The 26,562-nt window shown below is 41.1% G+C and overlaps 1 protein-coding gene across 1 annotated transcript; it reads right to left on the bottom strand.

Annotated features, from left to right (window-relative positions):
- Positions 1-1,887: 1,887 nt before the first annotated feature.
- Positions 1,888-25,006, bottom strand: SPP2 (secreted phosphoprotein 2). The gene is made up of 6 exons (XM_073634953.1): positions 24,882-25,006; positions 18,338-18,480; positions 18,089-18,217; positions 14,762-14,872; positions 12,903-12,954; positions 1,888-1,991 (listed from the first exon to the last, which is right to left on the bottom strand). The coding sequence occupies exons 1-6, from the start codon at positions 24,925-24,927 to the stop codon at positions 1,888-1,890; spliced, it is 585 nt and encodes a 194-aa protein (XP_073491054.1). The 5' UTR covers positions 24,928-25,006.
- Positions 25,007-26,562: the final 1,556 nt, after the last annotated feature.

Raw genomic sequence — 26,562 nt, 5'->3', positions numbered from 1 at the left:
AGTGGTGAAAGGAAGCAGAGATAAGACACATTTACCTGTCCTGGCACACTCATCCTGCTGATCCACCTCTCACATCCAGCCCACGTGCTTGTATATGATGTATGTGATGTATGTGATGTCACATACAAGCATCTGAAATGGATGCACAATGATGAGCTCAGGTCAGGGGCATTTTCTGAAAGAAGTGGGCCTGTGTGCAGGATCATAAGTTGGGCACCCGCAGCTGAGAGAAAGTGCAGCGCTCTGTGCTGCAGCAAAAGTTGGGTGTGGTTTTCATTGCGCTGAATACTGGCTCTGGCTTAAAGGGACACAGAGTGCAGGGGTTCAGTAGTAAGTGACGCAAAGGTTCAGAAATAATTCCAACAAAGTTGTCACCCGATTGGTCCTGTGGTCCTGTGGTTGGCTGTTTTCACATTTTTGTGAAACCATAGACTGATCAGAATTCTGGCAGTTCAATTTCGACCAATGTGTGGATGTCCCTGCTCCACAGAAGTCAATCATTTAATCGGGGGAAAGGACATGTTGGAAGACGTAGGTCGATCAGCAGCTTCAGCTCTTAATCAGTGTATTGTGACAGCTGCAATTCCTGCTGTTAATAATACAACACCCCAGTAGGGGTGGTGTGGATGGAGGAATCTATTGGCTGAACCAAAAGAGAACTATCTGTCTATAGTCAGCTTAATGATGTGACCATGTTTTAAAAGTCCTGCGCAGCTTCTACCTTCCTCAAAGTGAGACGTGACCCTAGAATTATGTCTCGGGAGACTTCTTTGCATCCCAGAAGTCTGGATGGAGTCAGATTGTACTGACTGACATTTCAGACTATAGAACAGTTGCCACGGTTCAGTGGCTAACTTTAAGTGTTGCCTGGAGGATTTAACAGTAGGATTTCATTCAAAAAGTGAAGTCTCCCTATTTTGATGCTTTCCCCCAGCTTGCAATTGAGTTACAGATTTTTTAGTTGGGGGGGAGGGGCAAACAGCCAAGACAGCTGATTGGAGGAAAGGCATACACCCTCTCTCCTCATAGGTAGAGACTTTCAGCTCTGTCCCTTGAATCGTTGAGGGCTCTGCTAATCTAAATCAGTAGTTATCAGACTGATAACAGAAGAATGGAGCAGGAGACAGCTATGGGATATGGTGCTTTGAAAAAAGATAACAAAACACTGCAGATATATGTGCCCAGCTTAAATTTCATGAATCGGTTTTACATCCACTTTAATGTTAATGTACTAGATTCTACTTGGCCTCAAATGCTTGTCCTCACCCTCCCATATTACTGCCGTACAGGACATTTCATAAAAAATGCAGGTTGTTAAACTGTTTGCACAAAAAAAAAGAAAAATATATGTATAGTGTGTATTTTTTTTAATGACACATATCTGCCTTTACTGTCATTTTTATAAAACTATTTCAGATATAAAAGCAACATCCTCAACTTGAAAAATTTTATAAAAAGTTGCTGGCCAAGGAACTGTACTGGTTAGTTTATTGTAGGTTTATGATATTGCCTTTAGGTTTTCAGAGGTGCGAAAATATGGTCACTCATCCAGTCATCAGTTCTATCTATATCTGCAATCACTGTTATTGTATATCAAAGTAGCAGCAGACAACCCACAGCTAATCAAGTAGGATGGGGCTTGATTTTTTTGGCTGCTGGCTATTGTTTCTGCATAAGATGTGGCCAGTGGCAGAGTAGAGTAGCTACTCTCCATCTTTCCTCCTCCCATCCCTCTACAATATGATTGTGGTTGAGGCAAAGAAGTCAAAAGCACTCAAAGTGTAGAACGAGTGAATAATTTATCATGCATTAAGGAACTCTCGCCTCATTGAGTATCAGTAGAATCTTTTAATATTATATAACATATGTAAAGTACACAACATATATCTATTTGAAGAGAAAATGGTCTGAAGTCCTATCTTCCTCCTCCCAGTGTGGGTTTATCATCTGATTCCTCTTTCCAAATGAATCCCATTGGGCTGGAAACCTCTCTAATGAACAAGTTAGAAGAAAATAATGTATTATTATATGAACATAAACATTACAGACTACTATCATAGCGACAGAAGATAAATACAGCACTATAAGGACACAAACTCACTCACGAGTTAAAGTCCATACATTCTGTCTAACCCAACCCTTGTGGAATCTCCCAGCATTCTTCAGCATTTGTAATGCATTTTTTATTGTATCCCTTAATCCTCAAAGGCATTTGCCTCAAGACATCTACATATAAGCTGATTGTCACAGAACAGGCTGGTTTAGACCTAATCAAAAGTTAAAAAGTTAATTGCTTAACTGTCAGGAAAAAAAAAAAAAACTTCCCTCCATCATATCTTTTGTTGGAAAAGAATTTGATTGGTAATGACCATTTGATAATATTCTGGCCTAGACTGGCAATCTGGAAACTGTATATATGCTAGATGGATGGGCTGGTCTGTCTCTTGGTGTTAGTAGACTGCTATGAGCTCCACGTATGAGCTTTTTTTTTTTTTTTTAACAGGTTTTTTTTTTTTCGTTATAACATACTGTACATAAAAAGTACAGCAGCCGTACAAACAGTGGCCTTTGTACCAAAAACAAAAATAGTATACAAAACTTACAAAGAGAAATTAAAAAGCAAAAAACAACATGCTTTGTCTCCAGAAGATACAGCTGACAGAGCATATTTTAGTACGCTATATGGAAATCATCAAATTAAGATGAATATCATGGAACTTTAGTCACATTTCAATAGAGCAGATAACATACTGTGGTGTGTTTAGAAACCTTACTGAACCTTACATTAGCAAGCAGGAAGCAGGATGGTTGGTCCCTTTAACATTTTTGCCAATGTAATGAAAATTGATCAATAGTTGTAAAAAAGTATTGTCATAACAATAGCCTCATGTACAGATTTTAAAAAAGAAACAAGCGCGCATCCACTAATAAGTAAATATCAAACAGTGAAATAAAACCTGAATAAACATAACCATGAATAAAAATTCAAAAAGTGCATGTGTCACAATATATAACTGTGTAAAAACAATGATTCATATAAAGGTATTCTGAAGTGAACAAATATCAACTGTGCTATATAAAAACAAAAAAGTCCATGTGAATAATAATCACACCGTGAAACCTCTAAGGAACTTATATCCACTGTGCTGTGGTGGCAACGATACACTCCACCTGTTCCTCAATCCAGGGAGAAAGACCTCATCCAGTCGCAGCGAACCAAGGTAAGGGTCTTCCAGCCGGATTCTCCTCTGCTGCCTCTTTCAGCAATGTCTCCTCTCAATGTCTCCTCTCAATGTCTCCTCTCTGAGAGGAAGCTGAGAGGAGACATTGCTGGAAGAGGTTCCTCTGAGAGGAAGCTGACAGGAGACATTGCTGGAAAAGGTTCCTCTGAGAGGAAGCTGAGAGGAGACATTGCTGGAAGAGGTTCTTCTGAGAGGAAGCTGAGAGGAGACATTGCTGGAAGAGGCAGCAGAGGAGAATCCAGTTGGAAGACCCTTACCTTAGTTTGCTGCGACTGGATGAGAGCTTTCTCCCTGGATTGAGGAACAGGTGGAGTGAATCATTGCTGGCAGACTGATGCATCAGGCTCTTATGATCTCTATAATCTGAGGTCCAACTGATCCGGTAAGCAGCATTATTGTTACATATTTTGGCTGCAGAAGCATCAAAGTTTCCGAATGTTGGAAGTTCTCTAGACGTTTCACATTATTATCATCATATATATGGACCTTGTTTGTATACAGCACAGTGGATATAAGTTCCTTAGAGGTTTCACAGTGTGATTATTATTCACATGGACTTTTTTGTTTTTATATAGCACAGTTGATATTTGTTCACTTCAGAATACCTTTATATGAATCATTGTTTTTACACAGTTATATATTGTGACACATGCACTTTTTGAATTTTTATTCATGGTTATGTTTATTCACGTTCTATTTCACTGTTTGATATTTACTTATTAGTGGATGCACGCTTGTTTCTTTTGTATTATATGTTTTTGAGCTTTTTTGTATTTAGGCTAAAAACAAGCAGCGGCACCTTTTTCCTTGAATCACTTGGTTAGTGCAGAAATGTTTCCAAATTAGTCATGTACAAATTTAAAATAATCACATTTTGTTGCTTTGTAGCCTGAAACTAAGACAGACACCATTTTTGTTTTATCCAGCTGTATTTACCAAGTGAAAGATGCAACACCATGTCAGAAAAAAAAATCAAAAACAAAAAAAATCACCTTCTTAATGGCACACAAAGCCATTTGACTTTCAGCTGTGATCAGCTGTGGTCATTTTGATTAGCTTAACATGAAAAGACCTTTCCTGGAGCATTTCAGTCCCTAGTAGTGCAAACAATCAACTATAGGTGGCAAGACACTGTCAAAAGAACTCCGGGATAAAGTAGTGGACAGGCACAAGTCAGGAGATGATACAAACAATTTTTAAAGGCTTTTTTAATGCCTTGAAGCACAGTGAAGTCTATTATTAAATGGGTTGTAAAGGTATTCTTTTTTTTCTAAATAACAAACATGTTATACTTACTTCCACTGTGCAGCTCGTTTTGCACAGAGTGGCCCCGAACCTGGTCTTCTGGGGTCCCTCGGCGGCTGTCTCAGATCCTCCACGCAAGAACTAAACACCTTCAGGCGAGCTCTCTCGCATGGTGTTTAGTTCTTGCGGGCTATAGCCGCCGACTGTATCACTTGGCCCCGCCCCCCGGCGCACCGCATCATTGGATGTGATTGACAGCAGCTCTAGCCAATGGCTTTCAATCCATCCACTCTAGCCAATCAATGGCCAGGCTGAGCGGCGAAGAGGATGTCGGGAGTGAGCGTGGGACTTTCCAGGGGTCAGGTAAGTAAAACGGGGCGGCTGGGGGGGGCGGCAATGTCGGATGTTTTTTTATAGGAAGCATAAGGTGAAAAAACGTGAACCTTTAAAAAGTGCAAGGTATTTGGTACAACACGGACCCTCCCTGGATCAGGACGTCGCTCCAAACTGGATGAAAGAGCCAGGAAGAAACTGGTCAGAGAGGCTACCAAGAGGCCAACAGCAACTCTAAAGCAGTTGCAGGAATTTTTGACAAAGAGTGGTCATTGTGTGCATGTGACAACAACATTACAAATTCTCCACAAATGTGGCTTGTATGGGAGGGTTGCAAGAAAAAAGCCACTCCTCAAGAAAGGCCACATGCAGTCACGACTGAGCTTTGCCAAAACGCACCTTGAAGATTCTGAGGCCACATGGAAAAAGGTGTTATGGTCAGATGAGACTAAAATTAAATTACAGTCAGGTCCATAAATATTGGGACATTGCCACAATTCTAATCTTTTTGGCTCTATACACCACCTCAATGGATTTGAAATGAAACAAACAAGATGTGCTTTAACTGCAGACTTTTGGCTTTAATTTGAGGGTATTTACATCCAAATCAGGTGAACGGTGTAGGAATTACAACAGTTTGTATATGTGCCTCCCACTTTTTAAGGGACCAAAAGTAATGGGACAATTGGCTGCTCAGCTGTTCCATGGCCAGGTGTGTGTTATTCCCTCATTATCCCATTTACAAGGAGCAGATAAAAGTTCCAGAGTTCATTTCAAGTGTGCTATTTGAATTTGTAATCTGTTGCTGTCAACTCTCAATATGAGATCCAAAGAGCTGTCACTATCAGTGAAGCAAGCCATCATTAGGCTGAAAAAACAAAACAAACCCATCAGAGAGATAGCAAAAACATTAGGTGTGGCCAAATCAACTGTTTGGAACATCCTTAAAAAGAAAGAACGCACTGGTGAGCTCAGCAACACCAAAAGACCCGGAAGACCACGGAAAACAACTGTGGTGGATGACCAAAGAATTCTTTCCCTGGTGAAGAAAATATCCTTCAAAACAGTTGGCCAGATCAAGAACACTCTCCAGGAGGTAGGTGTATGTTTGTCAAAGTCATCAATCAAGAGAAGACTTCACCAGAGTCAATACAGAGGGTTCACCACAAGATGTAAACCATTGGTGAGCCTCAAAAACAGGAAGGCCATATTAGAGTTTGTTAAACAACATCTAAAAAAGCCTTCACAGTTCTGGAACAACATCCTATGGGCAGATGAGACCAAGATCAACTTGTACCAGAGTGATGTGAAGAGAAGAGTATGGAGAAGGAAAGGAACTGCTCATGATCCAAAGCATACCATCTCATCAGTGAAGCATGGTGGTGGTAGTGTAATGACGTGGGCATGTATGGCTGCCAATGGAACTGGTTCTCTTGTATTTATTGATGATGTGACTGCTGACAAAAGCAGCAGGATGAATTCTGAAGTGTTTCGGGCAATATTATCTGCTCATATTCAGCAAAATGCTTCAGAACTCATTGGACAGCGTTTCACAGTGCAGATGGACAATGACCCGAAGCATACTGCGAAAGCAACCAAAGAGTTTTTTAAGAGAAAGAAGTGGAATGTTATGCAATGGCCAAGTCAATCACCTGACCTGAATCTGACTGAGCATGCATTTCACTTGCTGAAGACAAAACTGAAGGGAAAATGCCCCAAGGACAAGACAGTTGCAGTAGAGGCCTGGCAGAGCATCACCAGGGATGAAACCCAGCATCTGGCGATGTCTATGCATTCCAGACTTCAGGCTGTAATTGACTGCAAAGGATTTGCAACCAAGTATTAAAAAGTGAAAGTTTGATGGCTGGTTGTTAATCTGTCCCATTACTTTTGGTCCCTTAAAAAGTGGGAGGCACATATACAAACTGTTGTAATTCCTGCACCGTTCACCTGATTTGGATGTAAATACCCTCAAATTATAGCTGAAAGTCTGCAGTTAAAGCACATCTTATTTGTTTCATTTCAAATCCATTGTGGTGGTGTATAGAGCCAAAAAGATTAGAATTGTGTTGATGTCCCAATATTTATGGGCCTGACTGTATTTGGCCTCAACACCAAACTATATGTCTGGTAGAAATCCAATACACCTCACCATCCAAATAACACCATTCCTACAGTAAAGCATGGAGGTGGTAATATCCTGTTATGGGGGTGTTTCCCAGCAGCAGAGATTGGAGCACTTGTAAGGATAGAAGGAAAAATTGATTGGGGCAAAATACCATCAAATTTTTGAGGAAAATTTGCTGTTCTCTACCAGAAAGTTGTCAATGGGAAGAAGATTTACCTTCCAACATGACAATGACCCAAAGCACACCACTAAAATGACCACACAGTGGTCTAACCCAGAGTTTCTCAACTCCAGTCCTCAAGGCACGCCAACAGATCATGTTTTCAGGATTTCAATTATTTTGCACATTTGATTTGACCAGTTTCACTGCCTTAGTAATTACCACAGCTGTTTCATCTGAGGGAAATCCTGAAAACGTGACCTGTTGGGGTGTCTTGAGGACTGGAGTTGAGAAACACTGGTCTAACCACTTAAGGACTGAGCCTCTTTCTGAGATTTCGTTTTAAGTTAAGTTAATAACTTTTTTTTGCTAGAAAATTACTTAGAACCCCCAAACATTATTATTTTTTCTAACACCCTAGAGCAGGGATATGCAATTGGTGGACCTCCAGCTGTTGCAGAACTACAAATCCCATTAGGCATAGCAAGATTCTGACAGCCAGAGGCAGAGGAATGATGGGACTTGTAGTTTTGCAATGGCTGGAGGTCCGCTAATTGCATATCCCTACCCTAGAGAATAATATGACGGTTATTGCAATACTTTCTGTCATACCGTATTTGCACAGCGATCTTACAAGCGCTCTTTTTTTGGAAAAAATACACTTTTTAAATTAAAAAAATAAGACAACAGTAAAGTTAGCCCATTTTTTTTTTTATATTGTGAAAGATAATGTTACGCCAAGTAAATTGATACCCAACATCTCACGCTCCAAAATTGCACCCGCTCGTGGAATGGCGACAAATTTTTACCCTTAAAAATCTCCATAGGCAACGTTTAAAAAATTCTACAGGTTGCATGTTTTGAATTACAGAGGAGGTCTAGGGCTAGAATTATTGCTCTCGCTCTACCGATCCGTCATTTTATTTTCTAGGGTGTTAGAAAAAAAATATATAATTTTTTTTCTAAGTAATTTTCTGCAAAAAAAAAGTTTTTAACTTGTAAAAACCAAATCTCAGAAAGAAGCTCAGTCCTTAAGTGGTTAGACCATTGTGTGGTCATTTTAGTGGTGTGCCTTGGGTCATTGTCATGTTGGAACGTAAATCTTCTTCCCATTGACAACTTTCTGGCAGAGGACAGCAAATTTTCCTCAAAAATTTGATGGTATTTTGCCCCAATCAATTTTTCCTTCTATCCTTACAAGTGCTCCAGTCTCTGCTGCTGGGAAACACCCCCATAACAGGATATTACCACCTCCATGCTTTACTGTAGGAATGGTGTTATTGGGATGGTGAGGCGTATTGGATTTCTACCAGACATATCGTTTGGTGTTGAGGCCAAATAATTTAATTTTAGTCTCATCTGACCATAACACACGTGTGGTTTGAACACCATTTTCATATGCGGGCGCTACTCACGTATGCGTTCTCTTCTGCATGCGAGCTTGGCGGGATGGGCGTGTTTAAAAAAAAAAATTCTTATTTATTTTACCTTTTTTATTTTTTTATTTTTACACTGTTCTTTAAAAAAAATGGTGTCACTTGTATTCCTATAACAAGGAATGTAAACATCCCTTGTAATAGAAAAAAATAATGACAGAACCTCTTAAACAGGAGATCTGGGGTCAAAAAGACCTCAGATCTCATATTTACACTAAAATGCAATAACAAATAAAATAAATTAAATGTCATTTGAAAAATAAAACATATGTCCTTTTAAGAGCTATGGGCACATTTTTTAATTTTTTTTTTTCATACACAACTACTTTAACTTGAAACAAAGTTAGAAATGAATTAAACCTATCTAGGTCGGCTCGGAAACTTCTATTCTGTGGACACGTGCATGTCCACTGGCCAGCGGTGGAGCCAATCAGCGGTGGGGTGGACTAGATGCCACCTGCGATCGTTCCCCACAGGATTTGCCTGTGTAAACAAAGCAGATCTCTGTTCTGACAGGGGAGATCATACAGATCCTGTCTTTCTGCTATGCAGGAAGATGGATCTGTGTGTTTGCCCAGGCAGCCCATCCCCCATACAGTTAGAAAACCCCTGCAGGGAACACATTTAACCCCTTGATCGCCCCTGATGTTAACCCCTTCCCTGCCAGTGTCATTAGTACAATAACAGTGCATATTTTTAGCACTGATTACTGTTATATTGTCACTGGTTCCCAAAAAAGTGTCAAAAATGTCAGTTAGGTGTCCGATCTGTCCACCGCAATGTCGCAGTCCTGCTAAAAATCGCTGATCACCACCATTACTAGTAAAAAAAAAAAAATAATAATAATAAAAATGCCATAAATCTATTCTCTATTTTGTAGACGCTATAACTTTTGCGCAAACAAATCAATATGCGCTGATTGTGATTTTGTTAACCAAAAATATGTGGAAGAATATAAATCGCCCTAAACTGAGGAAGAATATATTTTTTATATATTCTTTTGGGGGATATTTATTAAAGCAAAAAGTAAAAAATGTTTTTTTTTTCAAAATTGATGCTATTTTTTTGTTTATAGCGCAAAAAATAAAAACTGCAGAGGTGATCGAATACCACTAAATAAAAGCTCTATTTGTGGGAAAAAAAGGACATATATTTTGTTTTTGGGTATAACGTCACACTTGTCATTTTAAAGCGACACAGTGCCGTATCAAAAAAAAAATGGCCTGGTCATTAAGGGGGTAAATCCTTCCAGTCCTTAAGTGGGTAAAGTGGTAGTAAAGTTAACAGTTGAGAAAAAATCCAAAAAATTGCCTGCAAGGCAATGTTATAATGTGTTAGTATACATTGCATACTTGCACATTATGATAAACTTGCCTCAAAACGAAGTCCTCCAGCGCTGCGCTGTCACCACTGAGAGGGCTTCCATCCTCCCCGGGTCTTCCTTGCAGGTACGTGGCCTCAGGCTACATGAGTGGCTGGGGGTGCAATGACTTCACTCCCAGGCATGCGTGCGGGAGCCACTGTTTACGGCACGGGCTCTGAAGGTCTGGCACTGTATGCCGAACCTTCAGAGTGACGGTGACGTCACCGGCTGGATGCACTCTGAATATCTCCTAAACAGTGCAAGTTTAGGAGATATTTACAGTACCTACAGGTAAGTCTTATTATAGGCTTACCTGTAGGTACAGGTGGTAGAACAGAGTTTACTACCACTTTAAAGGGGGGGTGATTCTTTTCTATACCCACTGTATGTGTGATTATTCTCAATTTAGCGAGGAAGTGTCAATTGAAAGAGAATGCAGGGTCACACTAGACCAGAGAAAATTCCTCTGCTCAAAAGCCTGTCCCTGACAAATTAGAAGGAAACAAAACCAGGGGTGCCACTTTATTAAAAATATCACAGTAGAGCAGCCTATGAATATTGATACTATATGCTTAGGTACCATAGAAAAAGTATTTAATCAACCTTCAGAAAGTTTAGTAACATATAAAAGAGCTGGTCTTTGTGTTCAGTCATATACTAATGTGTAAGCAGCTCTGGTCAAATAAAACCCTTTGTTTTTGTTTTTTTAATCACTGAAAAGAAGACTTTTTTGCAAACTGCATCCAGGGCCTATCATTGCAGGTTAATCGCTTCATGAGTGATTACATGCAAATGGCCAGGATTAGCTGCAGGAGCTAACAGCCGCCCATTGCTGGCCTACTAGGTTTCCCACATATACAGTGGGGACAGAAAGTATTCAGACCCCCTTAAACTTTTCACTCTTTGTTATATTGCAGCCATTTGCTAAAATCATTTAAGTTCATTTTTTTTCCTCATTAATGTACACACAGCACCCCATATTGACAGAAAAACACAGAATTGTTGACATTTTTGCAGATTTTCTTAAAAATGAAAAAATGAAATATCATATGGTCCTAAGTATTCAGACCCTTTGCTCAGTATTTAGTAGAAGCACCCTTTTGATCTAATACAGCCATGAGTCTTTTTGGGACAGATGCAACAAGTTTTTCACACCTGGATTTGGGGATCCTCTGCCATTCCTCCTTGCAGATCCTCTCCAGTTCTGTCAGGTTGGATGGTAAACGTTGGTGGACAGCCATTTTTAGGTCTCTCCAGAGATGCTCAATTGGGTTTAAGTCAGGTCTCTGGCTGGGCCATTCAAGAACAGTCACAGAGTTGTTGTGAAGCCACCCCTTTGTTATTTTAGCTGTGTTCCTAGGGTCATTGTCTTGTTGGAAGGTAAACCTTCAGCCCAGTCTGAGGTCCTGAGCACTCCGGAGAAGGTTTTCGTCCAGGATATCCCTGTACTTGGCCACATTCATCTTTCCCTCAATTACAACCAGTCGTCCTGTCCCTGCAGCTGAAAAACACCCCCACAGCATGATGCTGCCACCACCATGCTTCACTGTTGGGACTGTATTGGACAGGTGATGAGAAGTGCCTGGTTTTCTCCACACATACCTCTTAGAATTAAGGCCAAAAAGTTCTATCTTGGTCTCATCAGACCAAAGGATCTTATTTCTCACCATCTTGGAGTCCTTCAGGTGTTTTTTAGCAAACTTCATGTGTGCTTTTATGTGTCTTGCACTGAGTAGAGGCTTCCGTCGGGCCACTCTGCCATAAAGCCCCGACTGGTGGAGGGCTGCAGTGATGGTTGACTTTCTACAACTTTCTCCCATCTCCCGACTACATCTCTGGAGCTCAGCCACAGTAATCTTTGGGTTCTTCTTTACCTCTCTCACCAAGGCTCTTCTCCCCCGATAGCTCAGTTTGCCGGACGGCCAGCCCTAGGAAGGGTTCTGGTCGTCCCAAACGTCTTCCATTTAAGGATTATTGAGGCCACTGTGCTCTTAGGAACCTTAAGTGCAGCAGAAGTTCCTTTGACCTCATGATTCTCATTTGCTCTGACATGCACTGTGAGCTGTAAGGTCTTATATAGACAGGTGTGTGGCTTTCCTAATCAAGTCCAGTCAGTATAATCAAACACAGCTGGACTCAAATGAAGGTGTAGAACCATCTCAAGAATGATCAGAAGAAATGGACAGCACCTGAGTTAAATATATGAGTGTCACAGAAAAGGGTCTAAATACTTAGGACCATGTGATATTTTAGTTTTTCTTTTTTAATAAATCTGCAAAAATGTCAACAATTCTGTGTTTTTCTGTCAATATGGGGTGCTGTGTGTACATTAATGAGGAAAAAAATGAACTTAAATGATTTTAGCAAATGGCTGCAATATAACAAAGAGTGAAAAATTTAAGGGGGTCTGAATACTTTCCTTCCCCACTGTAATTGCTAATGGCTACATTTCCAAGCATGAATTAGTTTGCTCCTTGCAAAGTTAGTGTTAATAAAACTTTTCATTGACCAGAGGCTGTTGAAAAATTAGCATAGAACTCATGTTGTAAGTTGGTCCCGATAGTTGTATCTGTCTATGACATCATATGACCAATTATTTCTCCATCCATGTATTCTGGAAATTTAGAAACAGGAACTGATGTCCTTTTTTAGGATCTGAAATGGAAAATGCTGCCGAACTTCTGAAAAAAGGAACTACATGGGCAATTTTTACTTTAAGTGACTGAAAAAAATCTCTATTGAGTGCTATGGGTGTATGATTGTTAGAAGATTAGTCATAAAATAATCTCAAAGGGCTACACTTAAACAAAGAGATGGTTCCACAGTGACCAAAGGGTTAGGAAGAAAATCAGAAAATGCTATGTGGTTTGCTCTGTAGGACTCAGATGTGCTTTAGGTAAAAGGACAGATGGGTTGGCAGTTGGTAGTGTGACTGATGATATCTAGCAGGGCCTGGGGGTAATCAATGGGGGGTAAATCACTAATAATTACTCACCTGGATAACCCCTTATCCTTCCATGAAGTGAACTGGGAATTGTCAAGAATGTCTTGTGTCATGAAAGAAAAAGAACAATAAATTATACTAAATGATGTAGTTTACAAATGTTGCAGGCTTAAGAAAAATGCTTATAAGAGGCTTTTTTATTCAATCCTATATAGGGCAATTTATTTATATACCGTCTATTTGGGCCATGTAAAATTCAGGCCTGCAAACAGATTAAATATGAAAGACTAATTTTATTTAAAGGTCACCAATAGATACAGAATGGAATGCCTAAAACTCCAGTCAGGTTTTTGTTTTGTCTCAGCAGGAAATGTAACAGGAAATAAGAGCAAAACTAGTGGAAATTTCCTCCATCACTTACCAGAACAGTTGTTCTCTTTGGAAAATATCCCTCTACATCCTATTCTGGTGACAACTCTAAAACTTTGAATCTTCTTTCACTTTCTGTACTGGACACAATTACCTCCATGACAAATATTGAAGGTGGATCTCTCCAGCAGGGAACACGGACAGCAATAATATCTTTTTACTACTGTATTCAAAAATAATTTAAAAAATTGGGGCTTATATGCAACCACCCTTTTCAAAGTCTGCAAAAGTCTGGATGTACAGTTTCTCTACACCGATCCCCAACTTGCTGCACCAAATAAATATATTCATATTTATTTATGAAACATGATGCTCATATGAGAAAATAATGATTGTTTATCATGATCAGTTAAAAGCAGCCAGAATGTATTTATCACTCCACAATGGATAATGTCGTCCAGTTGGCAATTTCCTCACTTTCTTCACAAACTTTTTTTAAAAATCTAAATCAACTCATAAAAGTGACAAGTGATGTCCCATACCTCCTTTAAGTGACACTAAACTCTGATTTAAAAAAATATATATTCTATTCAAGTATGTCTTTTTAACTTAAAAAAGTACTTTCTATTACTCTCATTCTCCTCCAGATCTCCAAATTACTTTTTTTTGGCTGCTATAATCAAACTTCCTGTTAGGGGGTGACTATGTTCATTCTTGGTCCATGATCCCACCAGTGTAGCCACCCTCTATTTTTTATTCCTGAGATGGACTAGGAACCAGGGACCAGAGACTATAGGACGTGTAGTGTGCATAGAGCAGTGCACAAAACCACAACGAACATGCACTGTTCTTTTTAAACAAACACATGTGAGGGGAACAGGGAGAAGTTTAGGAGCTCACAGGGGATGCTACAAGGAGGCAGAAAATATAGTAAGAAACAATTTAATAAAAACTAGATTACAGGGCCATTAAAGTATATGTGCACTCTTATCTTGTGAAACACCTCATTCAGTTTAAAATAGTAATGAAGTGCAAAACATTTGTGAATCCATTTAAAAAATATATAAATACATTTTTTTCAATAAATGATCACACAATCTCTGTTCATATCTGCATAAGGAGATCAGAGAGCTAGGACTGGAGAAACAGCAGTACACTAATCTTCCCAGTGAATAACTGTGGAGGAGGGGGGTAGAGTGTCAGCGCAAACCTGATCATTGGAGGACAGGCAGTCTGTTCACCCAGCACAACCAGAAAACTGATCATGCTGGGAAGGATGTGCTCTCATGCATAATGTAGTCAGTTTGAAATAGGAAACCAGGGGGACAGGCAGGATCCCCAGGTATTTCACACAAGGGAAGGAATTCAAAGAGAACAGGATACTTGTAATTAGAAGTACATGGTACAACAGGATAACATATTTTTTAAGTAGAAAATGTATATGGATTATTTTTGAAAAATAAATATATTGTTTGGTGTCACGTTAAAGATCCAAATTAAAACATAAACAATATGATATCCAAACTTTTTTTAATACTTACCTCCTCGCTGCTGTGAGATTCAGATGAGGAGGTGGTGTAGAGGTTGCAACGGGCTTTTACAACTAAAGCTTTTTTACGAGATACCATTACTTGACTTTCACACGGTGTTTCCTATAAAATCAACACAGAACTAAGGATAAGAAAAGGGAAAAGTCAGTAGGCACCGGCACCTTGTCAATGATTGGTAGTAGCTGCCTATTTAACAGCACCATAGCTCCCAACTGTCCCTGATTTCGAGGGTCTGTCCCTGATTTGGAGCAATGTCCCCCTCTGTCCCTCTTTCCTCCTCATTTGTCCCTTATTTTGGTCTGATCTATATAGTTGTATATAAAATGCACTTTTTATCTTTCAAAAAGTGTTTCCCAGTGCTACATCTTTCATCCAAATTCTAAATTGCTGCATTTGTCAATGTTAAAAGCCAATATAAAGGAATAGTAGTTGAAAAAAAAGTCCTTATGGATTTAAATAACCTTTATTTTGTTAATTCTCCTTTAAACCACTTCAATACCCGCCTATAGTAAAATGACGTCCTCTAATTTTAGGGGGGATATCTGAATGATGCCTGCAGCTAAATTCATCATTCAGATATCATTCTTTTCAGCCGGCGATTCTGTGTACGATAAGAATGATCATAGCGGCAGTTGCATCGCTTGATCGTTCTTATAGGCGACGGGAGGGGACGCCCCCCCCGCCACCATCCGGTGCTTCTCCGGGCTCTCCCGTGCCATCGGGAGCCCAGAGAATGAATCGGCCGGCGCCGGATGTTGACGATAGAGATGACTGGTGACCAGATGGTCACCAGTCATCTCTGTGACAGTCGGAGGCCCGGGCGCGATGTTATGTCGGGATCCCGGAAATAAACGAAGCTGCGATCGCGGCTGTCAGCATGAAATGAATTTTTTTTCCGATCTCATGCTTTCCAGCCTAGAGGAGAGATGTGGGGTCTTATTGACCCCACATCTCTCCATAAAGAGGACCTGTCACATAGATTCCTATTACAAGGGATGTTTACATTCCTTGAAATAAGAATAAAAGTAATCAAAAAAAAAAAATGTTAAAAAAAGTGTAAAAATAAAAAAAATTAAGTAAAAAAAAAAAAAAAATAATAATAAAAAAAATTTAAAACGCCCCTGTCCCCGGTAGCTCGCGCTCAGAAGCGAACGCACATATAAGTCCCGCCCACATATGTAAACGCTGCTCAAACCACACATGTGAGGTATTGTCGCGTGCGTTAGGGCGTGTGCAACAATTCTAGCACTAGACCTCCTCTGTAACTCTAAACTGGTAACCTGTAAAAAATTTTAAAGCATCGCCTATGGAGATTTTTAAGTAATGAAGTTTGGCGCCATTCCATGATTGTGCGCAATTTTAAAGCGTGACATGTTAGGTATCTATTTACTCGGCGTAACATCATCTTTCACATTATACAAAAAAATTGGGCTAACTTTACTGTTTTGTTATTTTTTAATCCATAAGGCGTTTGAAAAAGGCGTTTGAAAAATTATTGCGCAAATACCGTGTGAGATAAAAAGTTGCAATGACCACTATTTTATTCCCTAGGGTGTCTGCTAAAAAACCATATATAATGTTTGGGGGTTCTGAGTAATTTTCTAGCAAAAAAATGATGATTTTTACATGTAGGAGAGAAGTGCCAGAATAGGCCCGGTATTGAAGCGTTAAGGGGGTGTGCCAGGGGGGGCGTGTCCTATGCCTACATACGTAGGTGTCCCTCATTCCCATCTCAAAATATTGGGAGGTATGCAGCACTGTTATTTCTGTCTAAGTGAAATATAATTCATAGCAGCACTTTCTGGGGGTCCTGAAACAAGGAGATTCCAGCTTTAGGGAGCACGCCACAGTTTATTATATTGGCCTCAATGCAGTAGAAGCAGTACACTATTATTTAACTTCTCATTTAGCCACAGATGTTTATGACAGTACATTTCCTGCAGCTTTTTAAAATAAATATTATATAAAACGGGGGTCTCCAACCCCCGGGCCATGGACCGGTGCCGGTCCGTGGCCTCTTTGCAGCTGGGCCACAAAGGCTGCACTGTAAAAGGTGCGGCGGGTGAGCAGAGAGATGACATCATCTCTCACTGACCACCCTGCATCAACGCTGATCCCCCCTCACAGCTGGGCCACGAAGGCTACTCCATCAGAGGTGCGGCGAGTAAGCAGAGAGATTACATCATCTCTCCCCACCCATCCCCACATTGCAGCTGTTCTGCCCTCACTCTGGGATAGGACTCAGCAACTGCACATGTGACGGTTTACATACTTGGGTGCCATAGCGCTGAGATGAGGCAGAGAGAAGAGTTGTGAGTCTTTCAGGCAAGTGATAAGCTGCATCTGGTGGCAGGCAACGTGGCAAGTGACAAGCTGCATCTGGCGGCAGGTGATGTGGAAAGTGACAAGTTGAATTTGGTGGTGGGTGACAAGCTGCATCTAGTGGCAGGTGACATGGCATATGACAAGCTGCATTTTGTGGCAGGTGACGTGGCAAGTGACAAGCTGCATCTGGTGGCAGGTGACATGGCAAGTGACAAGCTACATCTGGTAGCAGGCGACATGGCAAGTGACAAACTGCATCTGATGGCAGGTGATGTGGCAAATGACAAGCTGCATCTGATGGCAGGCGACATGGCAAGTGACGAGCTGCATCTTGTGACAGGCAACAGTGGCAAGTGACAAGCTGCATCTGAGCACAGGCGACGATGGCAAGTGACACAATCAGCGCTCCCACTGATTTTGATTCTGCATTATGGTGAGTTGAACTATTTAATTTTATATTACAATGTAATAATAGAAATATAATGTGCTTCAATCATCCTGACACCATATCAATCATGGTGCCATGATGATTAAAGAGCTAACACCAGCCATTGCCCCGGCAAATCAGCCGCGGAGAACTCCCGCCCCCCCTGCAGCCGATCCTTGGCAAAATTTTCTTTCACAAAACTGGTCCCCGATGCCAAAAAAGTTGGGGACCACTAAAAAAACTAAGGTGTATGTACTCCTGATGTGATGAAAAGTCCTTTAGCTTGTAACCGAGTTTTAACATCAGAAAATTGGTACTGGAAAATATGGAAGGCCATGCATTAGGTTTCTTTGCAATTATAGAACTGATGGGAAACTGTATATTTCACAAGAACATACACATTTAGCGTAAACATGTAAATGCTGGAGTGATGGTCTATATAATTTTAAAATTTATATAAAACTTCTCTGTCTAATAAATTTAGACTAATATTAATGCGTGTAAAAGCAGAACAGACTACAGATCCCTTTGTATTGTGTGGCAGATAGGGTTCATGCCGTACTCACCATATATGGTCCAGCACTGAATTCACACTTTGTGGGGTCAATGGTTGTATCCTTATCACAGTTGGTTTCTCTCACACTAAATTTTAAATTGACTTCAAACACTTCTTCATCACCTCTTTGATATTTCATCTGCAATCAAAAGACGTTCAGGGTTCAGCGGAAATTTGTAGACTTGAGACAGGATTTTTATTAAAGCATTAGAGCTGAGGATGCAGTCAGTGTACTTAAGGAAACTTGTGTTCAACTCACCTGTAGTAAGGGCTTTATCCTTGTCACTCCAGTATGTGACAATTTCAATAGGTTCCTCCCCCAGGATTGACTATTCAGCTGATTAAGAGATGCATCTAGTGCTCTGCTAAGTACTTCTTGTCTGGCATTAGGTGTTGGAAATCCTGAGGTTAATACATAAAATGTAGTGAATAAAAAGGAACTCATCCTTTAACCACTTCAGCCCCAGAAGAATTTACCCCCTTCCTGACCAGAGCATTTTTTGCGATTCGGCACTACGTCGCTTTAGCTGACAATTGAGCAGTCCTGCGACGTTGTACCCAAACAAAATGGACGTCCTTTTTTTCCACAAATAGAGCTTTCTTTTGGTGGTATTTGATCACCTCTGCGTTTTTTTATTTTTTGCGCTATAAAAAAAAAAAAGACCAATAATTTTGAAAAAAAAAAAACAATATTTTTGACTTTTTGCTATAATAAATATCCCCAAATAATATATAAAAAACAAATTTCTTCCACAGTTTAGGCCGATATGTATTCTTCTACATATTTTTGGTAAAGAAAATCGCAATAATTGTATATTGATTGGTTTGCGCAAAAGTTATAGCTTCTACAAAATAGGGGATAGATTTCTGGCATTTTTATTATTCTTTTTTTTTTTTACTAGTAATGGTGGCGATCTGCGATTTTTATTGGGACTGCTACATTATGGCGGACAGATCGGACACTTTTGACACTATTTTGGGACCATTGACATTTATACAGTGATCAGAGCTACAAAAGGCCACTGATTACTGACATTGGCAGGGAAGGGGTTAAACACTAGGGGGGCGATCAAGGGGTTAAGTGTCTTCCCTGGATGTGTTCTAGCTGTAGGGGGGATGGGCTCACTACAACATGACAGAGATGACTGCTTCCGATGACAGGGAGCAGTAGATCCCTGTTATGTTGCTAGGCAGTTGTGGGCCACCAGCGAACATCGAGTTTGCGGGACCCTCGGGCACGCTCCCGCGGCGCACGCCCGCTTGGCAGCAAATTCAAAGGGACGTATGGGTACGCCCTTTTGCCTGCCTGCGTCATTCTAAGTCAGTCCCCTCACTATAAAAGGTAGGGCCCCCAGCAGCCATATTGTCAATGTGTTGGAGCTGGTTAGGAAAATCTGACAAACTTGGATAGAGAGAGATACAGTGCTACACAGTGAAATACTATGATATACAGTGCTTTATTGCGGATTGCAGTGTGTTAAGCTACATACCCTTGTGTACTCGCCTGTGTTTATAGCTCCTTAAACCTAACTATACTATAGCTATATACAGTGGGGACGGAAAGTATTCAGACCCCCTTAAATTTTTCACTTTTTGTTATATTGCAGTCATTTGCTAAAATCATTTAAGTCCATTTTTTTCCTCATTAATGTACACACAGCACCCCATATTGACAGAAAAACACAGAATTGTTGACATTTTTGCAGATTTATTAAAAAAGAAAAACTGAAATATCACATGGTCCTAAGTATTCAGACCCTTTGCTGTGACACTCATATATTTAACTCAGGTGCTGTCCATTTCTTCTGATCATCCTTGAGATGGTTCTACACCTTTATTTGAGTCCAGCTGTGTTTGATTATATTGATTGGACTTGATTAGGAAAGCCACACACACACCTGTCTATATAAGACCTTACAGCTCACAGTGCATGCCAGAGCAAATGAGAATCATGAGGTCAAAGGAACTGCCTTAAGAGCTCAGAGACAGAATTGTGGCAAGGCACAGATCTGGCCGAGGGTACAAAAAAATTTCTGCTGCACTTAAGGTTCCTAAGAGCACAGTGACCTCCATAATCCTTAAATGAAAAACGTTTGGGACGACCAGAACCCTTCCTAGAGCTGTCCGTCCGGCCAAACTGAGCTATTAGGGGAGAAGAGCCTTGGTGAGAGAGGTAAAGAAGAACCCAAAGATCACTGTGGCTGAGCTCCAGAGATGCAGTCGGGAGATGGGAGAAAGTTGTAGAAAGTCAACCATCACTGCAGCCCTCCACCAGTCGGAGCTTTATGGCAGAGTGGCCCGACAGAAGCCTCTCCTCAGTGCAAGACACATGAAAGCCCGCATGGAGTTTGCTAAAAAACACCTGAAGGGCTCCAAGATGGTGAGAAATAAGATTCTCTGGTCTGATAAGACCAAGATAGAACTTTTTGGCCTTAATTCTAAGCGGTATATGTGGAGAAAACCAGGCACTGCTCATCACCTGTCCAATACAGTCCCAACAGTGAAGCATGGTGGTGGCAGCATCATGCTGTGGGGGAATTTTTCAGCTGCAGGGATAGGACAACTGGTTGCAATCGAGGGAAAGATGAATGCGGCCAAGTACAGGGATATCCTGGACGAAAACCTTCTCCAGAGTGCTCAGGATCTCAGACTGGGTCGAAGGTTTACCTTCCAACAAGACAATGACCCTAAGCACACAGCTAAAATAATAAAGGAGTGACTTCACAACAACTCTGTGACTGTTCTTGAATGGCCCAGCCAGAGCCCTGACTTAAACCCAATTGAGCATCTCTGGAGAGACCTAAAAATGGCTGTCTACCAACGTTTACCATCCAACCTGACAGAACTGGAGAGGATCTGTAAGGAGGAATGGCAGAGGATCCCCAAATCCAGGTGTGAAAAACTTGTTGCATCTTTCCCAAAAAGACTCATGGCTGTATTAAATCAAAAGGGTGCTTCTACTAAATACTGAGCAAAGGGTCTGAATACTTAGGACCATGTGATATTTCAGGTTTTTTTTTTTTTTTTTTTTTTTTAATAATTCTGCAAAAATGTCAACAATTCTGTGTTTTTCTGTCAATATGGGGTGCTGTGTGTACATTAATGAGGAAAAAAAATGAACTTAAATGATTTTAGCAAATGGCTGCAATATAACAAAGAGTGAAAAATTTAAGGGGGTCTGAATACTTTCCGTCCCCACTGTATATAGGCAGGTTGCAACTATAGTGCTGGGCTGCCCTGGCTGGGGAAGGGTTATTGTGCGTTCTGCATTTTTCCCAGCTTTTATGGGTTCTGCCCTACTCCCTGTGCTGTATATAAATAAGAGGAAGGCTGGGCTCAAGAGAAGAAGGGATGAAGAGAGGAAGTTGGGGACTGCATAGGAAAGAAGCAAGAAATCCTCCTATAAAGATGTAACTATCAGCCACCCTCTAGCTCCCTGCACGGGAATCTAACTCACAAGGACACTACCATTAATGGAGTACTACCTGGAAAGGTATGCCTGGGCAGCCCAGGGTAAGTTAGTTAGAGGAGAACTGTGTGCACTTTGAAGAGTATTATTGCAGCATGATAAATAAAGCTCTTAAACGATCAAAAGCCTGGTCTGAAGTTATTTATAAAGGGGTGCATGATGGTACATGGCGTATCTAGAAGAACAGGGCCAGTAAAGCACACACAGGGTTGAAAAGGAAGAAATGGAAGGCCACCACAAAGGTTAACCCAGCCAAGGAGTTGGCGGCAATAGTGCAGTTGCTATGGGTAACCATGAACAGGTGGGAATGTAATAGCAGCCAGATAGCGAAGAGTGGTACCAGGCATGGGCGACTGTTTCTCCGGTAGTGAGGGAGTTGATGCTCTGGCTCCCTCCATAGTGATTGGTTCCCCAAAAGCAACCGGGACCAAACCCACAATACAGAGACCCCAAGTACCTAGCTGCATGGTACGGGAGAGCTCAAAGAGTTAATTAAGTGCACATATGAGGTCCAGGCTTAGTGCACAGCAAGACCCCATTCTGTCACTGGGAGTGAGGTGACAGAGAAGAGATGGATTGGTGGAGCAGAGCACAGGCTCAGGGTGTCCCCCCTGTAAATGCTACATTCTGGAAGTCAAAATGTGCAGCATAATGGGACAAGTGTACACAGAAGGGATCTGTTTGCAGCTAGGCAGCTGCACAAAGTGTATGGCCCATCTCTAAGCCAGGGTTTTACCTTAATGTTGACTTTCACATAAACACAATCCCACTTTGTCCCAGGCATTGATGAATGCATGAATGCGAAAAGAAACCCCTATGTGCAGGGCCATATTACTGTGCTGTAACTAATGTGCATCAAAAGCACCATACATTCACCCCCCTATTACCATAGTTTTAGGGGCAGGTTGAAAATGAGAAACAGAGGTGCTGTGCATGGCAGTATTGGGGGGCATGCAGGTCCTGAAGATAGGGCACACATATCCTTTTTCTCAAGATGACCAACCAATAGAGTCACAGCACACCCAGCATATAGTTGATTTGCTGAAAAAATATGCGAACATCATACTATTCTGTTACATCACATACAGCTTTAACACATCCTCCTGTAATTTAAAGGATTTATGTGTTTTTAATGTGGTTCATCGAAGCTTCATTAAAAGGCCCTCTCCTTGCTGTACATTCATTTTTTTCCTTGTTCTTTTACATGTCCCCCATGACAGTGTCTGACTCCCTATGCCTCTTTTTGACAATAGTTTGTTTATTAGCCCCATAAAAGGACAAATTGATTATCAAGCCCCTCCACCTTCCTTTCCCAAAGACTTCAATGGGGTTTGGTGGAAATTTCAGACTTTTCAAATTTTGAGGATGTTTTACGAAACTGGCTGCGAATCAAACCCAGGCAGATTCACTCATTCCTAGTAGTCAGCATCAAATTTCTGGATTGTGATGCTGTCTGAGAGATATCACAAAAATGTAAACTCTAGTCCATCTAAAGTAATTGCCTTGCCTGCGGGTTAAAATGTCTGACACAGAAAATTGCTTGTAGGCAGGTTGAAACTTGTATAGTCTGGTGAGCCAGCAGCTGGCCCAGGCTGGGGAAGGGGTTAAATAATTCTAGCTCAGTTCCTGGGCTTTTAGTCCTAGTCAGCCAACCTATACTAAAAAAGGGGGATGGCTGAGGTCCACGAGTTGCAGGCTCCGGTGGCTCCAGTGAGTTCCAGCATTACCTGGGAGCACAATTGTTGGTGCTGCTCAAGGAACTGGAGTTTTCAGAAGTCGTCCAAGCCATAGAAAATGCCATAATGGACTCTCATCTCATGGAGGTATGTCTGGGCTACTATACTATTCTAGTTAGGATTAGGGGAAGGACGTTGTTCATACTGAATTGTTATGCTGAATTTCTTCAGTAAAGTTACATTAACCTTTCTGAGCCTGGTCTGAAGTTATTTAAAGGAGTGAATGTTGGTTTTGGCATAGCAAAAAAACTTGGGTCTGTAAAGCACAATAGGATATGAAGTAAAATCACTACAAAGGTTTAACTCTGCAAGACAAGAAAGAGGAATGTATTTGCTAAGAGTAAAAAAGATGTGGTAACTGGTGGTGACATATGCTCTGGTAGTGAGGGGGTCGTTGTCTGGCTTCTTCCCTAGCAGTCAGTATCCAATAGCAACCGGATCCAAACCTGTGTTAAGGAGATCTATGGCCTGGTCATGAGGTACGGAAAGTGAAGGAGTTAAGTGAGAGCATGCATGAGGTCTGTGCTATTTGCTTGGTGGGACCCCATTCTGTTACTGGGAGTTCAGCACGTCCCTACTAATACAAACAAATAAGTTACAGTGTGTTGTGACATGGGACAAGCCGCTTTTCAACTCTGCACTTTATTACTGCACACAGTGAAGGCTCATCTCTAAGTCAGGGCTGGCTTAATGTTAGATTTTTCACATGGCTGCAGTCTCTGGGATTATTGGAGTACTTCCTCCTGCCTGCAATGGATTGCACAGCTAAGGCAGTTACCTGCCTGGAGCTTAAGGATTTCTTTAGTAACAAAAAAAGTGAACAGACTCTTGCTGTATACTGTGACATGTCAGTAATTCGTTTTTGTAGACTTTTAAGTTTACTGACAGGTTCAGTTTAATCAACCAACTGTTGTCTCTCTGTACTGGGTTAAAGGCATATACCACACAGATTAAGTATGAAGAGAACTGAGCTTATCTTTCTAGGAGTCTTATTTTTCATCCTAGTAATACTTGAGTAAAAATGAGCTATGTATTCATCAAACATGTCTGGGAAGAACCTAGGGGATATCAGAGGCACACTTGCAGCATGGGTTTTACCTTTGTGCTATATTGTGGGGAGTAGAGAGGGTATGGTTGACCACAGGGGGATCATACCAGCAAAGCAATGACACCTGATAGAGAGCCCTGCCCACAGGAAGCTAAGTAAGTGGTAGATGACGATTGTTAAACAATGTATAGATATTCAATTATTGCTGCTTGATTCCGCCAATTACCTCAGGATTGGTTAAGATGTGGATTTGCCCTCAGATTAGCATAAACATCTGGCATTTGAACCTTTATGATGAAGCCTATTGGCTTCAAGAAGGTGCAAGTAGTCCATCTATTTGCCATAGGTGCCCTACACAACAAGTTAAAATGCATCCTCTCATGTAAATCTCTTCTAGAGAAAGAGGAAGTCAGTTTTTCTGCATGCGTGCCGTAATTTACTTGGAGTAACATAAGACCACACATGTATACACAACTCCTAAAAACATCAGCTGCTGTGGAAACTGCATCAAATCTTATATTGTAAAAAAAATGTTACCTTGATACTTTACCTAAACAGAAGGGAAAAATCCCAAGGAGAATGCCAAACTGGATCATCTTCACCCTAACAGGAGACCGAGTGGGGCCGTTGTACTATACAGAGCACATATATGTTCATTCACTGCCTGGGGTCATTAGGGGTAAATTATTAAGCTAACCTATTTGTGGCCTTCAGTCCTGAGGATTCTCAGAATCAGATGATTCAAAAGTTACATGTTTGTCTGACTTTTTTTAACCCAACTGGCCTTGAAATTTATGTAGAATTCTACTGTCTGTCAATAGTAATGGAAATAGTTTTCAAGGTTGTCTTTGGGATCAGTAAATTTGTAGTATAATAGTCCATGTAAAACAGAACTGAAATCATTCACAACTATACACGCAAATCGTACCATACTTTGACTGGAATTGAATGTAAATTACAGACCAATTTTATCCAAAATGGATATTTCTGATATGGGTGCACATTCGCCCCATCTTTTGTCTCACAAGGAATCTCAAAACAAGTCACTGAAAAAAAACACCAATATGTCTGAAATATATATACACACATTGTATATAAGGGGGGAGGGATCACTGCTCCAGTTGGATGTATGGAAAAAAAGGACTCCCCTCAGATTTGGAACACCAGGTGCAAACTAAGCATTTAGCAAATGAGGCAAGGAAAAGTTCTGGATAGCCGCACTTGCATTTGCTAAAATCATTTAAGTTCATTTTTTTCCTCATCAATGTACACACAGCACCCCATATTGACAGTAAAACACAGAATTGTTCACATTTTTGCAGATTTATTAAAAAAGAAGAACTGAAATATCACATGGTCCTAAGTTGAATACTTAGGACCATGTGATATTTCAGTTTTTCTTTCTGCTGTGTACTTTGCTGTGACATTCATATATTCCGCGGCGTGTCCTGCTCCTCGGTGAGTGGCCCCGTTACCTTCTGGGAACTGTGCGTGCGCAGTAGGAAACTGGCAGTGAAGCCGCAAGGCTCCACTGCCTGTTTCCCTTAGTTAGGATGGCGGTGCAGGGACCCGAGAGCCGAGGGACAGGTCGGCCTCGGGCGGCCGACATCGCGGACACCCAGGACAGGTAAGTGTACTTATTTAAAGTCAGCAGCTACAGTGTTTGTAGCTGCTGACTTTTAAAAAAAAAATTTCCTGGCCGGAATCCCGCTTTAAATGGAAGACATTTGGGACGACCAGAACCCTTCCTGGAGCTGGCCGTCCAGCCAAACTGAGCTATCGGGGGAGAAGAGCCTTGGTGAAAGAGGGAAAGCCAAAGATCACTGTGGCTGAGCTCCAGAGATGCAGTCGGGAGATGGGAGAAAGTTGTAGAAAGTCAACCATCACTTAGCCCTCCACCAGTTTTGGCTTTATGGCAGAGTGGCCCAACGGAAGCCTCTCCTCAGTGCAAGACACATGAAAGCCCGCATGGAGTTTGCTAAAAAACACCTGAAGGGCTCCAAGATGGTGAGAAATAAGATTCTCTGGTCTGATGAGACCAAGATAGAACTTTTTGGCCTTAATTCTAAGTGGTATGTGTGGAGAAAACCAGGCACTGCTCATCCCCTGTCCAATACAGTACCAACAGTGAAGCATGGTGGTGGCAGCATCATGCTGTGGGGGTGTTTTTCAGCTGCAGGGACAGGACGACTGGTTGCAATCGAGGGAAAGATGAATGCGGCCAAGTACAG

This window comes from Aquarana catesbeiana, linkage group LG06 (assembly GCF_042186555.1).
Source record: "Aquarana catesbeiana isolate 2022-GZ linkage group LG06, ASM4218655v1, whole genome shotgun sequence".
In the NCBI taxonomy this organism is placed as follows: Eukaryota; Metazoa; Chordata; class Amphibia; order Anura; family Ranidae; genus Aquarana; species Aquarana catesbeiana.
The sequence above is the reverse complement of the archived record's forward strand: the minus strand, read 5'-3'. Positions and strand labels throughout refer to the sequence as shown.